Source organism: Rana temporaria, chromosome 4, assembly GCF_905171775.1.
Source record: "Rana temporaria chromosome 4, aRanTem1.1, whole genome shotgun sequence".
In the NCBI taxonomy this organism is placed as follows: Eukaryota; Metazoa; Chordata; class Amphibia; order Anura; family Ranidae; genus Rana; species Rana temporaria.
In genome coordinates, this window is record NC_053492.1 from 460315584 (window position 1) to 460328515 (window position 12932).

At 42.3% G+C, this 12932-nt stretch overlaps 1 protein-coding gene across 3 annotated transcripts in view; it reads left to right on the forward strand.

Annotated features, from left to right (window-relative positions):
- Positions 1-12932, forward strand: part of EML6 (EMAP like 6) — a 234721-nt gene that overhangs the window by 127800 nt on the left and 93989 nt on the right. For all 3 annotated transcript variants that reach the window (XM_040351653.1, XM_040351651.1, XM_040351652.1), the window contains exons 16-17: positions 9664-9757; positions 11224-11324. In XM_040351653.1, coding sequence (XP_040207587.1) covers positions 9664-9757; positions 11224-11324 — 195 coding nt within the window. The remainder of the gene's footprint in view (positions 1-9663; positions 9758-11223; positions 11325-12932) is intronic.

Here is a 12932-nt window from a genome sequence, read left to right on the forward strand (position 1 = left end):
CTACATTTCCCAGTGCGCATTGCGGCTAAGTACGCCGTACGGGCCTATTGATTTCGACGTGGACGTAAACGACGTAACTCCCGATTCGCGGACGACTTACGCAAACGACATAAAAAATTCGAACCTCGCGGCGGGAACGGCGGCCATACTTTAACATTGTTATTCCACCTCATAGGTGGAATAAATTTAGGCCGCCTAAGGACTTACGGAAACAACGTAATTCGACTGCGGCGGCCGGGCGTACGTTCGTGAATCGGCGTACAAGCTCATTTACATAATCTACGCCGGCTGCAATGGAAGCGCCACCTAGCGGCCATCCGAAAAATTGCAATCTAAGATAGGACAGCGCAAGCTGGCCTATCTTAGATATGTTTAAGCGTATCTCTGTTTGAGCATACGCTTAAACATACGGCGGCGTAGATTCAGTTAGGTCGGCTTATCTACTGATAAGCCGGCCTAACTCTTTCTGAATCTACCTAACAACAGTGTTTAGGAAGACTACTAATGAAGATATGATACAAACAAACCCATATCATCAGGTACAATCTAGGAAATTATAGTTTAAAGCTGTCAATATTCAGTGGTCCAGATTGCACTGTGATCAGATACAGATTTCCAGAGCTCTGAAATTTACGCTAAATCAAAAGTTCCTAAATTCTCTGCATTCACTTTAAACTAGATGTGAGTGTAAAATACAGAAAGACATATGCCGTACATCTCTGCAGTAAATGCAGATTTCCTAGTGTTCTATCTCTTTAACCACGTGACCTCTGGAAGATTTCCCCTTTCATAATCGGGCAATTTTTTTACTTTTTGGCAGTACATTACTTTAACTGACAATTGCACGGTCATGCAACGCTGTACAAAACTGACATTTATAGAATTTTTCTCTCACAAATAGAGCTTTCTTTTGGTGGTATTTGATTACCACTTATTTTTTGCGCTATAAACGGGAAAAAAGGCCGATAATTTTGAAATAAAAAAACAATATTTACTTTCTGCTATAAGGCTGGGTTCACACCTATGCGAATTGGATGTGGTTTTCCCCGCAGCCAATTCGCATAGCAGGAGAATGTGACTGGCTTTCTTTGGAGCCTGTTCACATATCTCCAGGGCAGCTGCAGAGCGCACTGCACAGAAACGCTGTGCATCTTTGGCTCCATTTCAGGGCAAAATTCAGGCACAGATTCGGCCCGGATTCATTTCTGAAATGGAGAACGGAGATGCACAACATTCCTGTGCGATCCGCGGTCGGTTTAGGTGTGAACCGTGCCTTAAACATACCCTAATGTACTAATGACACTGGTCAGGAAGGGGTTAACATCTAGGGCAATTAAGGGGTTAAATGTGTGCCTAATAAGTGTTTATATGTGTACTTTGTGCTGCTTTTACTGGGAATCTAGTTGGTTTCATTCCCTGTTTAGCAGCAAGGAGATCCCCTGTCACTGGACACAGCTCTGTGTTGTTCACACTCACAGACTCGGAGCCAATTACTGGGTGCCAAAGGTCATCACTGGCCGGGACCCGGTGATCGGCATGTGCTGTGATGAACCACAGCACAGCTGGGCGCTCTCGCACCCCCTACGTGAAAATGCAGTGTATAAATGTGATTCTGCACAGCCGGCCCGCACTGTCTCAGTATCTGTACAGTGAGGGGTTAAAAGTACCAGTATGTACATAAAAATACTTGTTAATCTGCCAGAAGTGCACTCCGCTCTTAGCCCTTGTGTGTGCTGACAACACACAGTATATATGTGGACTGAGTGTTGTCAGCCCTGTCTATTGTATTTAGCTAAACTACTCAACCTCCCCCACTCTTATGCCCCATACACACCATCACTTTATGTGATGAAAAAAAACGACGTTTTTAAAAACGTCACTTTAATTGACCGTGTGTGGGGGAAAACGTAATTTTATGTCTTGTAAAAAACGACCAAAAAAAATTGAAGCATGCTTCAATTTTATGTGTCGTTTTTCAAAACGTCATTTTTTACTTCACAGAAATTGACCGTGTGTAGTAAAAAACGTTGTTTAAAACAACGTTTTTTACCCGCGCATGCCCAGAAGCTACTTATGAAGCAAGCTTCAATGCAAAAAGTGGTGAGAACGTAACCTCACTTTGCTAGAACATTGTGAGAAAAACAATGGTGTGTAGGCAACTTCGTCTTTGAAAATTGAAGTTTCAAAAACGTAATTTTTTACTTCACAGAAAATGTCGTTTTTTTTCATCACATAAAGTGATGGTGTGTATGGGGCATTAGATCTCTACTTTTATAAAGGTTAATCATTCTGTAAGCCAAGATAAGAACTTTGGGGGAAGGGGGGGGGGGTCTTTTGAGATGGCAAAGAAGTGTGCCAAGGACACAGGACAGCTCTGAAATTCTTACAAGATCAGTAGTTTTCTTTAATTTTATTATATATTAAACATAACAACAAGGGAGCAAATAAGAGAAGTTAATTGTTGGGGTTTACATACACTGTGAAGTGTATCTAAAGCCAACATGTTTTTTTTTGGATGAATTAGGGAAGGGTTAGAACCTATGCCAGGTTTTTATTTCTGTCCATGTCAATGTTGGGGAGATCAGAAGGTTATTGGAAAATGTTACAGTTGCCATGGGATCAGAAGGTGAGGGTAAACCTTCAACATCTTCAGCTTCGGAAGATTTTACCCCCTTCATGATTACATGTAAGAAAAATTGTCATGAATGGCTTGCTTACTGTTGTGATGCTGCGATTGGCCCACAGCTATCACATGGTACCTAGCACCCTGTACCATGTGATTTAGCTGTAGCCAACCACAACCTCACAATAGTAAGCAAGCTGTCATGAATGAAAGACATTTATGACAGTTAAAACTATTGCTTATAACAGTGATCATCACAGTTATAAACAATAACAATATACAAGAAATAAAAAAATTCCCTGATCACCCCCCCACCCCTCGGAGTAGTACAATGGTGACACTGAACTAATCTGATGACAGTCTGTAAAACAATAAATAATAATAAAAAAAAAGAAATAATTAAAAAATGTAATCATATATATATTTATTTTTACATACTGTCACCAGTTAGTATCCCTGATCACTGCCACACCAACATATGATGACGATGTACTGCACTGGTGACAGTATGTAAAAGAAATTGTGACAAAAATATACCAACGTTTTATTTTGTTTCTTCATTTTTCCACAAATTGTGACAAAAAAGACTTTAAAAAAACGTGTCATGCCTCCTACTAAATACCTTGGACTGTCTACTTTCCAAAAAAGGGTAATTTGAGGTATTTTTGTACTGTCCTGGCGTTTTTGAGTCTCGAAATAAGATAGTCCATCAGTATATCAAGATTGGTTAATTTGCAAATATATAAATATCTGAGTTTGTAGACTCTAAAGCCGCGTACACACGATCAGTCCATCCGATGAGAACGGTCTGAAGGACCGCTTTCAAGCATGCGTCGACTTGATTCTGAGCATGCGTGGATTTTTAACCGATGGTTGTGCCTACTAACGATCGGTGTTTGACCTATCCGTTAGGAATCCATGGGTTAAATTTAAAGCAAGTTGGTTTTTTTTTAACCGATGGTTAAATAACCTATGGGGCCCACACACGATCGGTTTTGACTGATGAAAACGGTCCATCAGACCGTTGTCCTCTGGTTAACCGATCGTGTGTACGAGGCCTCACTTTCACACTGATTAAATAATGTACACTGATTTGGGTTATTTTTACCTGGGTTCAGAGGATTCAATGAGGCCATCCATCAGAATGTAGGTATCTTGTGGTAGAAAAGAAGTACAGCAAGGGAGAGCTCTCCTTTGAAAGTGAATACTGCAATAAAAGCTTCTTGTATTTATCTTTCGAGAGTGATTCATTTTTATCTTATTTTTGTCTGACATTTTGCTTTAATGATAAAGAAAGTTATTTTTAAAGAAAGTTATGGTAAAAGTGAAATAAATTAAAAGACAAGAAAATATAGCAGAATGGTTAAAATAGTGGAAGAGAGACCTTTTTTTTTTTTTTTTTACGTGACCAGCAAAACTTCTGAACCCCTGAAGAGCGAACTCTGAATATAGTCAAAGCATGGGGGCCAGAATTGATCAAAAACTTTTGAGGTATATTTGCTAGTTGTTTATTAGTCACAATTCAGTTTACTGTGGATTTTACATTTTCAAATGTAACTTTTAGTAATTTCTGCAAGCATGTGGCAGCTATTTTAGCAGCCAAGAACATAAAGGAGATTACCTTTGGGGAGGATTTAGGGATATGTGAGATTGGCTTGCTCACAAGAGCTTCAGCTGGAGATTTGAATAGATTAATTTGTGTAACGGCGTTAACAAGGAAATGAAATCTGTTCCAAAATGTCTTCACCTTTTAGCATGGCTGCCATATATATATATATCAAATTATAGTTCCTCATATAGTCCCTGGCCCGGATTCAGAAAAGAGATACGACGGCGTATCTCCTGATACGCCGTCGTATCTCTGAGTGTGGTCGGTCGTATCTATGTGCCTGATTCAGAGAATCAGTTACGCATAGATATCCCTAAGATCCGACAGGTGTAAGTGTCTTACACCATCGTATCTTGGGCTGCAATTTCAGGCTGGCCGCTAGGTGGCGCTTCCGTATTTTTACGCAAGGAATATGTAAATTAGTATTTACGCCGATTCAGAAATGAACGACCACATATTATTATATTTTCAGCTGGAGCTTGGAGGAACTCGGTTCTGCCACCTTCAAGTCAGGACCTGCTCACCGCTATTACTTGTAAATACAGAAGTCCAGCTTCTGTGTTTAAAAGTGACAGCTTTTCTTCCAGCAGCTCCCACACATCTGATCTCCTAAACAGCTCCCATAGGATGGGGACAATGGAGACCATGGTACTGTGTGGTCATTGGTGGGAGGGGGTATTCCTTCGTCTGTGATCTCCACTTTCTCCTTCTGTGTAGCGCACCCCTGAACACTGCACTCTGTGTAGCGCACCCCTGAACACTGCACTCTGTGTAGCGCACCCCTGAACACTGCACTCTGTACGTAGGTAGAATACCCCTGATCTCTGCACTTTGTGTACGCAGCCCTGAACCTTTCACTCTGTATATAGCACACCCCTGAGCTCAGCACTCTGTACGTAGGTAGCGTATCCCTGAACTCTGCTCTCTGTGCATAGCACACCCCTGAGCTCAGCACTCGACAAGTACGTAATGCACTCTTGGTATTTAATACCCCTTAAAGACCTTATTAGTGGGATTTGGCCACACCCAACATTTGATGCGGTTTGGCGAGGGAAAGGGGGTGTGGTTGGGTTCCTGAACATGTTCCTTCGAAAAAAAGCTGTGTTTGTAGATACTGTACATATAGCTATGAATTATATATATTATAAAGATTAATCCTTTAGAGCAGTGGTCTCGAAACTGCAGCCCGGGGGCCAGATGTGGTCCTTTGCTTGCTTTAATGCGGCCCTTGGGGCACTATTCCTCCCACTGACACAACGATGGGGCATTAATATTCCTACTGAAACCAATGATGGGGCACTATCCCTCCCAATGACACCAATAATAGGGCACTAGTCCTTCTACTGACCAACAATGGGGCACTATTCCCCCCACCGACACCAAGGATGGGGCACTATTCCTTCTACCGACACCAAGGATGGGGCACTATTCCTTCTACCGACACCAAGGATGGGGCACTATTCCTCCCACCGACACCAAGGATGGGGCACTATTCCTCCCACCGACACCAAGGATGGGGCACTATTTCTCTTACTGACACCAAGGATCTGGCACTATTCCTCCCACCGACACCAAGGATGGGGCACCATTTCTTACACTGACACCAACGTTCGGCCCTCCTAAAGCCTGAAGGACAGTAAATTGGCCCTTTGTTTGGAAAGTTTGGAGACCCCTGCTTTAGAGAAACACAAAGTACTATAATTAAGTGAACTGTGCAGTCTCACACTTTGCAGCTATATGATGGCTTGCAGCTGCAAATTATGAGTCATTTATTAACCTGTATTTAGGATTTAAAAAACAGCAGAAATATATACGGTATATATATATATTTTTTTTTTTTACTGCCGCTTTCTATTTATTTAAAAGTTAGTCATTTACAGAAAATAGCCTATGCAGTCAAGGGGCCTCAGTACGTATTAAAAAACAATGCAGCTTTGTAAAATATTTATTAATACCTGTAGCCTGGCCAAAAAAAAATCCCAGTTAGCAATCCCCATGTCCTGTCTTGTTAATAAGACGTGAAAACTGTTGTTTTTTACTCCTGTAATGCGGGGAGTGACGCCGCGTACACACGACCGTTTTCCATGACGTGAAAAATTGCATTTTTTTAAATGGTCCTTAAAAACGATTGTGTGTAGGCTCTAGAGCATTTTTCATGACGTGAAAAATGGTCATTAAAAATTTAGAACATTCTCAAAATTTTTGCGTCGTTTTTCACGTCGTGTGTAGGCCTTAACGACGTGAAAAAAACACGCATGCTCAGAAGTAGGTTATGAGACGGGAGCGCTCGTTCTGGTAAAACTAGCGTTGGTAATGGAGATATCACATTTGTTGCGCTGTAACAGACTGAAAAGCACAAAGACTGAAAAGTGCGAATCGTCTCTCACCAAACTTTTACTAACACAAAATCAGCAAAAGCAGCCCCAAGGGTGGCGCCATCCGAATGGAACTTTCTCTTTATAGTGCCGTCCTACGTGTTGCATTTTTGTTCACGATTGTGTGTATGCAAGGCAGGCTTGACAAGAATCTCATCGAGAAAAACGTTGTTTTTCCCATGACATTAAAAACGGTCGTGTGTACGCGGCACGAGTGTCCAATTGTTTTTCTGTCATAGCATCATTGCCGGGGGGGGGGGTTTGGCCAGACTTCCAGGTGAGCTCAAATGGTCTTCAGGTATAACAATAAAATAAATGCTTTTTCAGTTTTCCATGATCTACTGGGGCCCTTTGACTGCATCGTGTTTTTATTTCTGGAAAAGGTGAATATGGCCTACTATAGAGAAAAATATTGTGTTTAGGTAACTATGGGGTTCTGTAATCAGAATAATGCATTTTTTATGTGTTGGTTTTCTGTGGTGCCATTCGTCCTGAATGACACCCCAACACACCCCCAAAATGCATGTACAATTAAACACAGAGAAGTACAATGCACTGTGTTCTGTGTATAGTGTTCTGCTGCAATAACATGTAGACATCACCTATTTTTTTGTTGCGTCAGAATTAATGGGCTGCATAATGCAGCGCTCCACAACATGTGTCAATGCACAAAGGTGAGCACGCTTCGTTGCATGGGCCCCTTGCTGAAATAGCTTGAATGAGAATTATCAGGGCTACCGTATTAAGCGAGTGAACAATCTGTAAAGAACAACAACTCATAATCGCCAATCATCAACAATGTTTAATCTCATTGTTTTTAATAGTGAGGAAGTAAAATTTGATTGGTTGCTCTGGGAATCTAGAACAAAGTTGCGTTCTATAACCACATAAAACCAATGGAGCGCCTGTAGTGCAGTTATACAGGGGTTACTGAGATTAAAGGACAGTATAATGCTGGCCATATGCAGCTTGAATTTTGTCAGATTGCAACTGAATTGGCCAAATTCGAGCCATGGGTGTCCCTGTCCACACCACCTGGCACAATAAATGGCAATCTGAAAATTGAAGGAGCCCGACAAATAATTCTCGGCTGAGCACGGACTGCAGCCCAACAGGTGACACCTTGTTACTGGAAGTGCCTTTATGGCAGGATCACCAGATATTATTTTAATGGAGGCTGTAGATATAAACATATTGAAAATGCCTTTAGAAATTACAATAACTTGTTACAGATTATGTAAGATTTTAATAAGCGTTTCCATGTGCCTTAAACCAGGCATTCTCAACCTTTTAAGCTTTGAGGAACCCTTGAATTTTTAGGTCTTGGGGAACCCCTGCTAAAACCAATTTAATAGGGGTAAGTGGGGGTAAGTGGGAAAACTGTCTATTACCTTGGTTGGCAGTGATCAGAATGCCACCCTTACGGGATCCATAAAGTCATGCCGCTGACTCTGCCGAGTAGTGTTGGCCCCCGGTACTATGCAGGACCATCAAATGACAGGTCAGTCAACCACAGCTCAAGGAAACCCTAGAAATCTAAAAATCTTTGGAGAAACCCTAGGGTTCCATGAAACTGTGGTTGAGAATTGATTCCTTAAATAAGGATTTAGTGGACCTTCTAACTATCTCTTGTACAAGTGTTATCAGTTCATTGATGAATTCCACTTTTTGTCTGATGCCAGTCTTTTGCCCCGTACACACAATCGGTTTTCCTGTTGGAAAAAAGTTGGATGGTTTTTCCGACGGAATTCCTCTCAAGCCTGCCTTGTATACACATGGTCAGTGAACTTTTGATTGCCAAGAATGCGGTGACGTAAAAGACTACGACGAGCCAAGAAAATTAAGTTTAATGCTTCTGAGCGTGCGTTGAATTGTTTTTGAGAATGCATAGGAATACACGATCAGAATGTCCGATCAGTTTTTTTCCTGTCGGGGGGAAAAAAAGAGATCTTGCTCTCTATCTTTTTCCAGCAGTTTTTCAATTGGAAAAAGTCTGATGGAGCATACACACGGTCAGGATTCCCGACCAAAAGCTCTCATCGGAAAACCGATCGTGTGTACGGGGCATTATACTGTAATTTCAATATAGTTGATCTTTATATCTAGACGTGTTTTCCTTTATTGACAGATTTCAATGGAGAACTTATAATGTGTATGATCAGTATAATATATACTGCACACCAGGAGTTCCCAACCTGTGGCCCAAGACAGCTATGAATGCGGCCCAACACAAAATCGAAAACTATTTTTTGGGGGGAGTTTTTTCGTAAAAATGCCTTTACACTTAGCGAACACATGTGGCCGAAGAAAAATTTGACTGTCTCTTTGCAGGGCTTTCAAAAGTTTTATCTTCTCAAAGAAAAATCTCCCGCTCTTCACAATAATGCCTTATTCATGTCATCCGTTTTCAGTAGCTCCTATATTTATGAGCAACTATTTTTAAGGATGAAGCACTCTAAGGCTGCATTCACATCTAGGCGGGACCTTTTTTCACGCGGCAGGCGACAGGCGTCCGGCGTTCGGCGTGGAGATGTGAACCATCTCCATAGAGGGACATCTGTTTTCAGCCCTCTGGCGGCAGCGGCGTAGCGCTACAGGCGTAAAAACGCCTAGGTGTGAATGGGGGCAAAGGGCAAAATTGGAACCAAAATATCTGATGATCACCTCGAGAATCTATTGAGAATTGCTACTACATTCATCAAACCAGATATTAATGCATTAGGGGTACTAGTTTTATGTTGCCCTCTTTTTTACTTTTATAAAAATTATAAAAAAAAAAAAAACTGAAGTTATAGTACTCATTTAGCTACATTATCTATATCCGTGATCGTTAACTTGTGATCTGTCTGACTTTTTCTGCTCATCAGCTATCCCTATTGTTAGGGTATTTCATGTGTGGCCTAAGACAATTCCTCTTCTTCCAATGTGGCCCAGGAAGGTCAAAAAGTTGGGCACCCCTGCTGTACACTGTAGATTGCATGTATTCATGGCTTTCTTTTTAGTGCCACCTGTCCGATTCTTTGAATTCAGTGTGACGATCTGTACATGTATTTCAGCCGATGGCAAATGTCTGGTGTCGATTGGCCTGGATGATAATCATACCATTGTATACTGGGACTGGAAGAAGGGAGAGAAAATTGCTACAACCCGGTATGCTGTGTGTTTTCTTTAGTACAGTAGATATATTACAAACAATAATTTGTATGTGTGACCAATGTTTTGTACTCTATACTATTTATACCAGTGGTGGTCAACTATCTGGAAATGGGGGGCCTCGAGTGCGGCCCCCGCCATCGCCAAAGGGCTCAGGGCTCATATAAAAATCTGTGAATATTCATTATTAAGAGACCGCAGACACACAATAGGATGTAGTCAATGATTATCGGCATGATACAAGAAATGGTCAGAAACTGTGGACATAATACAAGAGATGGTCAGAGACTGCAGACATGATACAGGAGATGGTGAGAGACTGTAGACATAATGCAAGAGATGGTCAGAGACTATAGGCATAATACAAGAGAAGGTGAGAGACTGGACATAATACAAGACATGGTCAGAGACTGTGTAGACCTGATACAGGAGCTGGTGAGAGACTATGAGCATAATACAAGAGATGGTCAGAGACTGCAAACATAATACAAGAGATGGTCAGAGACTGCAGACATGATACAGGAGATGGTGAGAGACTGTAGACATAATGCAAGAGATGGTCAGAGACTATAGGCATAATACAAGAGAAGGTGAGAGACTGGACATAATACAAGACATGGTCAGAGACTGTGTAGACATGATACAGGAGCTGGTGAGAGACTATGAGCATAATACAAGAGATGGTCAGAGACTGCAAACATAATACAAGAGATGGTCAGAGACTGCAGATATGCTGCAGGAGACTGAAGTTGTAGACTGGCACACACTAGTGGGATCACAATACTTCTTTATTTAACACAGGATTAAAAAAAAAAAACAAGTGTCCTTCCTTGCTTACATATTTCAGCCCTGTGTGGACCTTAATCATTCTGCAGGAGACTGTCAGAGACTATGGTATAGGAGTTTTTGGAGACTGGGGACATGCATTAGGCGACAGTGATAGACTGGACACTGTTCCCAACACATGCATTCCTGCTATATGGCTGCAAACATAAATGGGTGCTGCAGCAACCCAATTTTGGCTGGAAACCAAAAGAAATTTAAGCGAAAGTATGTCACAAGCACACCACAGATCTCCAAAACGGGTCCAAAGCTTTATTCAGCGATCACATCGTAATATCAGGAGCCTCACAGGACCTCTTCATCAGGCATGTTGCGTTACATACCTGATGAAGCTTCGAAACGTTGCTTTTGTTATTGCGATATGATTGCTGAATAAAGCTTTTGGACCTGCTCTGAAAGATCTATGGTGTGCAGGTGACATATTTTTGCTTTGAACTCTAAAATATTGGAACCCCAGTCACTTTTTGCACTGGAGCTCCAGAATACATCTTTGCCATTTGTTCATTTTATAAAGTATTGCCTTTTTTCTTTATTCCCTTGAGATAGTAGGACCTATTATAGGGTAGTGTGGGTGGTACTGTCTAATGTATAACTTTACATATGTATTTTATTTTCTGCAGAGGGCACAAGGATAAAATTTTTGTTGTGAAATGCAATCCACATCACACTGATAAGCTGGTTACCGTTGGCATAAAGCACATCAAGTTCTGGCAACAAACAGGTAAAACTTGTCTAGGGATCCCTGGTATGTTTAGATGCTGGTCACTGCTGGAAAATATAATTGCATTTAATTAAACAGGCCCTGCAGTCAGCTACCCATGATTTTACCCATGATTTAATGGTTGCAAGTGACCAAATAATTGAAATTGTAGTGGAAATTAAAACCACTGCAAAGCCAATCAATAAGCTTTTACAATTGATTTCCATCCCAGTTATGATCTTTTGTTCAGAGGAACCGACACATAGATGATAATCACAGTGAATCATTAAATACAGTTTTTTAATTAAAGCTTTATGCATGCGAGGCTCCATTTTGTACAGATGATAAGAGGAAAGTTTTTTTTTTTTTATAAGTGAAAAGAGGACGATGTAGACCCTCCATCAGGTTGTTATTGCAGTCTGTATTCCTGTCAAATTTAGTGGGATGAGAGAGTTACTTGCTTTCATCCATGTTGATTTATCTAAATTTGGCTGTTGCCAGCCCTGAACTGTTCCCTGGGTCATTCTGTGCTCCGGAGATGTAGTTCCATCTATGGATGACAGGTGGCGCCAGAGAGGCACCCTTTTGCCCAGCAGCCAATCAGAGGAGTGTTTCCCTTGCGGGGCATGCTGGGGGAGGGTATTTCTGTGGCAGACGCCGTTTTTCCGGGGTTCTTCGCGGGTTCCTGGTTCCAGGTGCGGCACCCACCTTCAGGGTGTGCGCACATCACGGGCCCCGGCGATATGGCCTACCAGACCGGGGCGCACGTGCTACGCGGAGTTCCTGACTCTGGGCCCTCATGGCCCGGAGCAACTGATGCTGCCAAGGGGCCCCAGTGACTTACTGGGTCCCCCATCTTTATTAAGAAGATCCCAAGCAAGTTGTGCTGTTTGGTGGGGAAGCGGTCTGAGGAGAACCTGGAGGCAGGTGATCCAATAGGGCTTAGACCATCCATCGGGGATCTGGGTGACCGGACACTGACAGGTTGTATGCTGCAACTGTCAGTCGGTGGCCCCAAGCTATCAAGTCTACCTGAGGAGGATTCAGGCAAAACTGTGTTTACTGGGAGGATTCGCTCTATCATCCATATTCACCAGTATTGGGCCTGTGGCAGAGGTCTCACTACAAAAGTCTAAGTCTTATTAGAGCCAAGTCGGTGGCAGAGACTTGTTCCTTCCCAGTAGTTCCGAGTGACACCCTGGCTGCCAGGCCTGTGAGAGGGACCTGTCCAGGGGCACTCTACCCACTCCGGCTGGAGTGGCCACAAAGCAAGATTAATCATTGGAGGCAGGACTGCTTCTTCTATCCATAGACTGAATCTGCAAAGTTCTCTTCTTTCCACCAACCTATTCGATCTCCCTCAAGTTGGCTGATGGTCATGTTTGACCCAAAATAAAGGCACAGAAAACGTCAACCGATTGTTTGGACATTCCGTCATTGCTCTCATCATCGTCATTATCCCTAGACACATCACAGAGGTAACACAACTATGCCGATCCCAATCTAACCAGCGGGTCCTGAGGGGGTAGCGCTACATTCCCATTGGAGAGATTTTCCCTCAATTACTGTCTGATGGTGATGGGTTTTAGACAGAACAGGAAGTGAGGGGGGGGGGGGGGGAATGTCCCC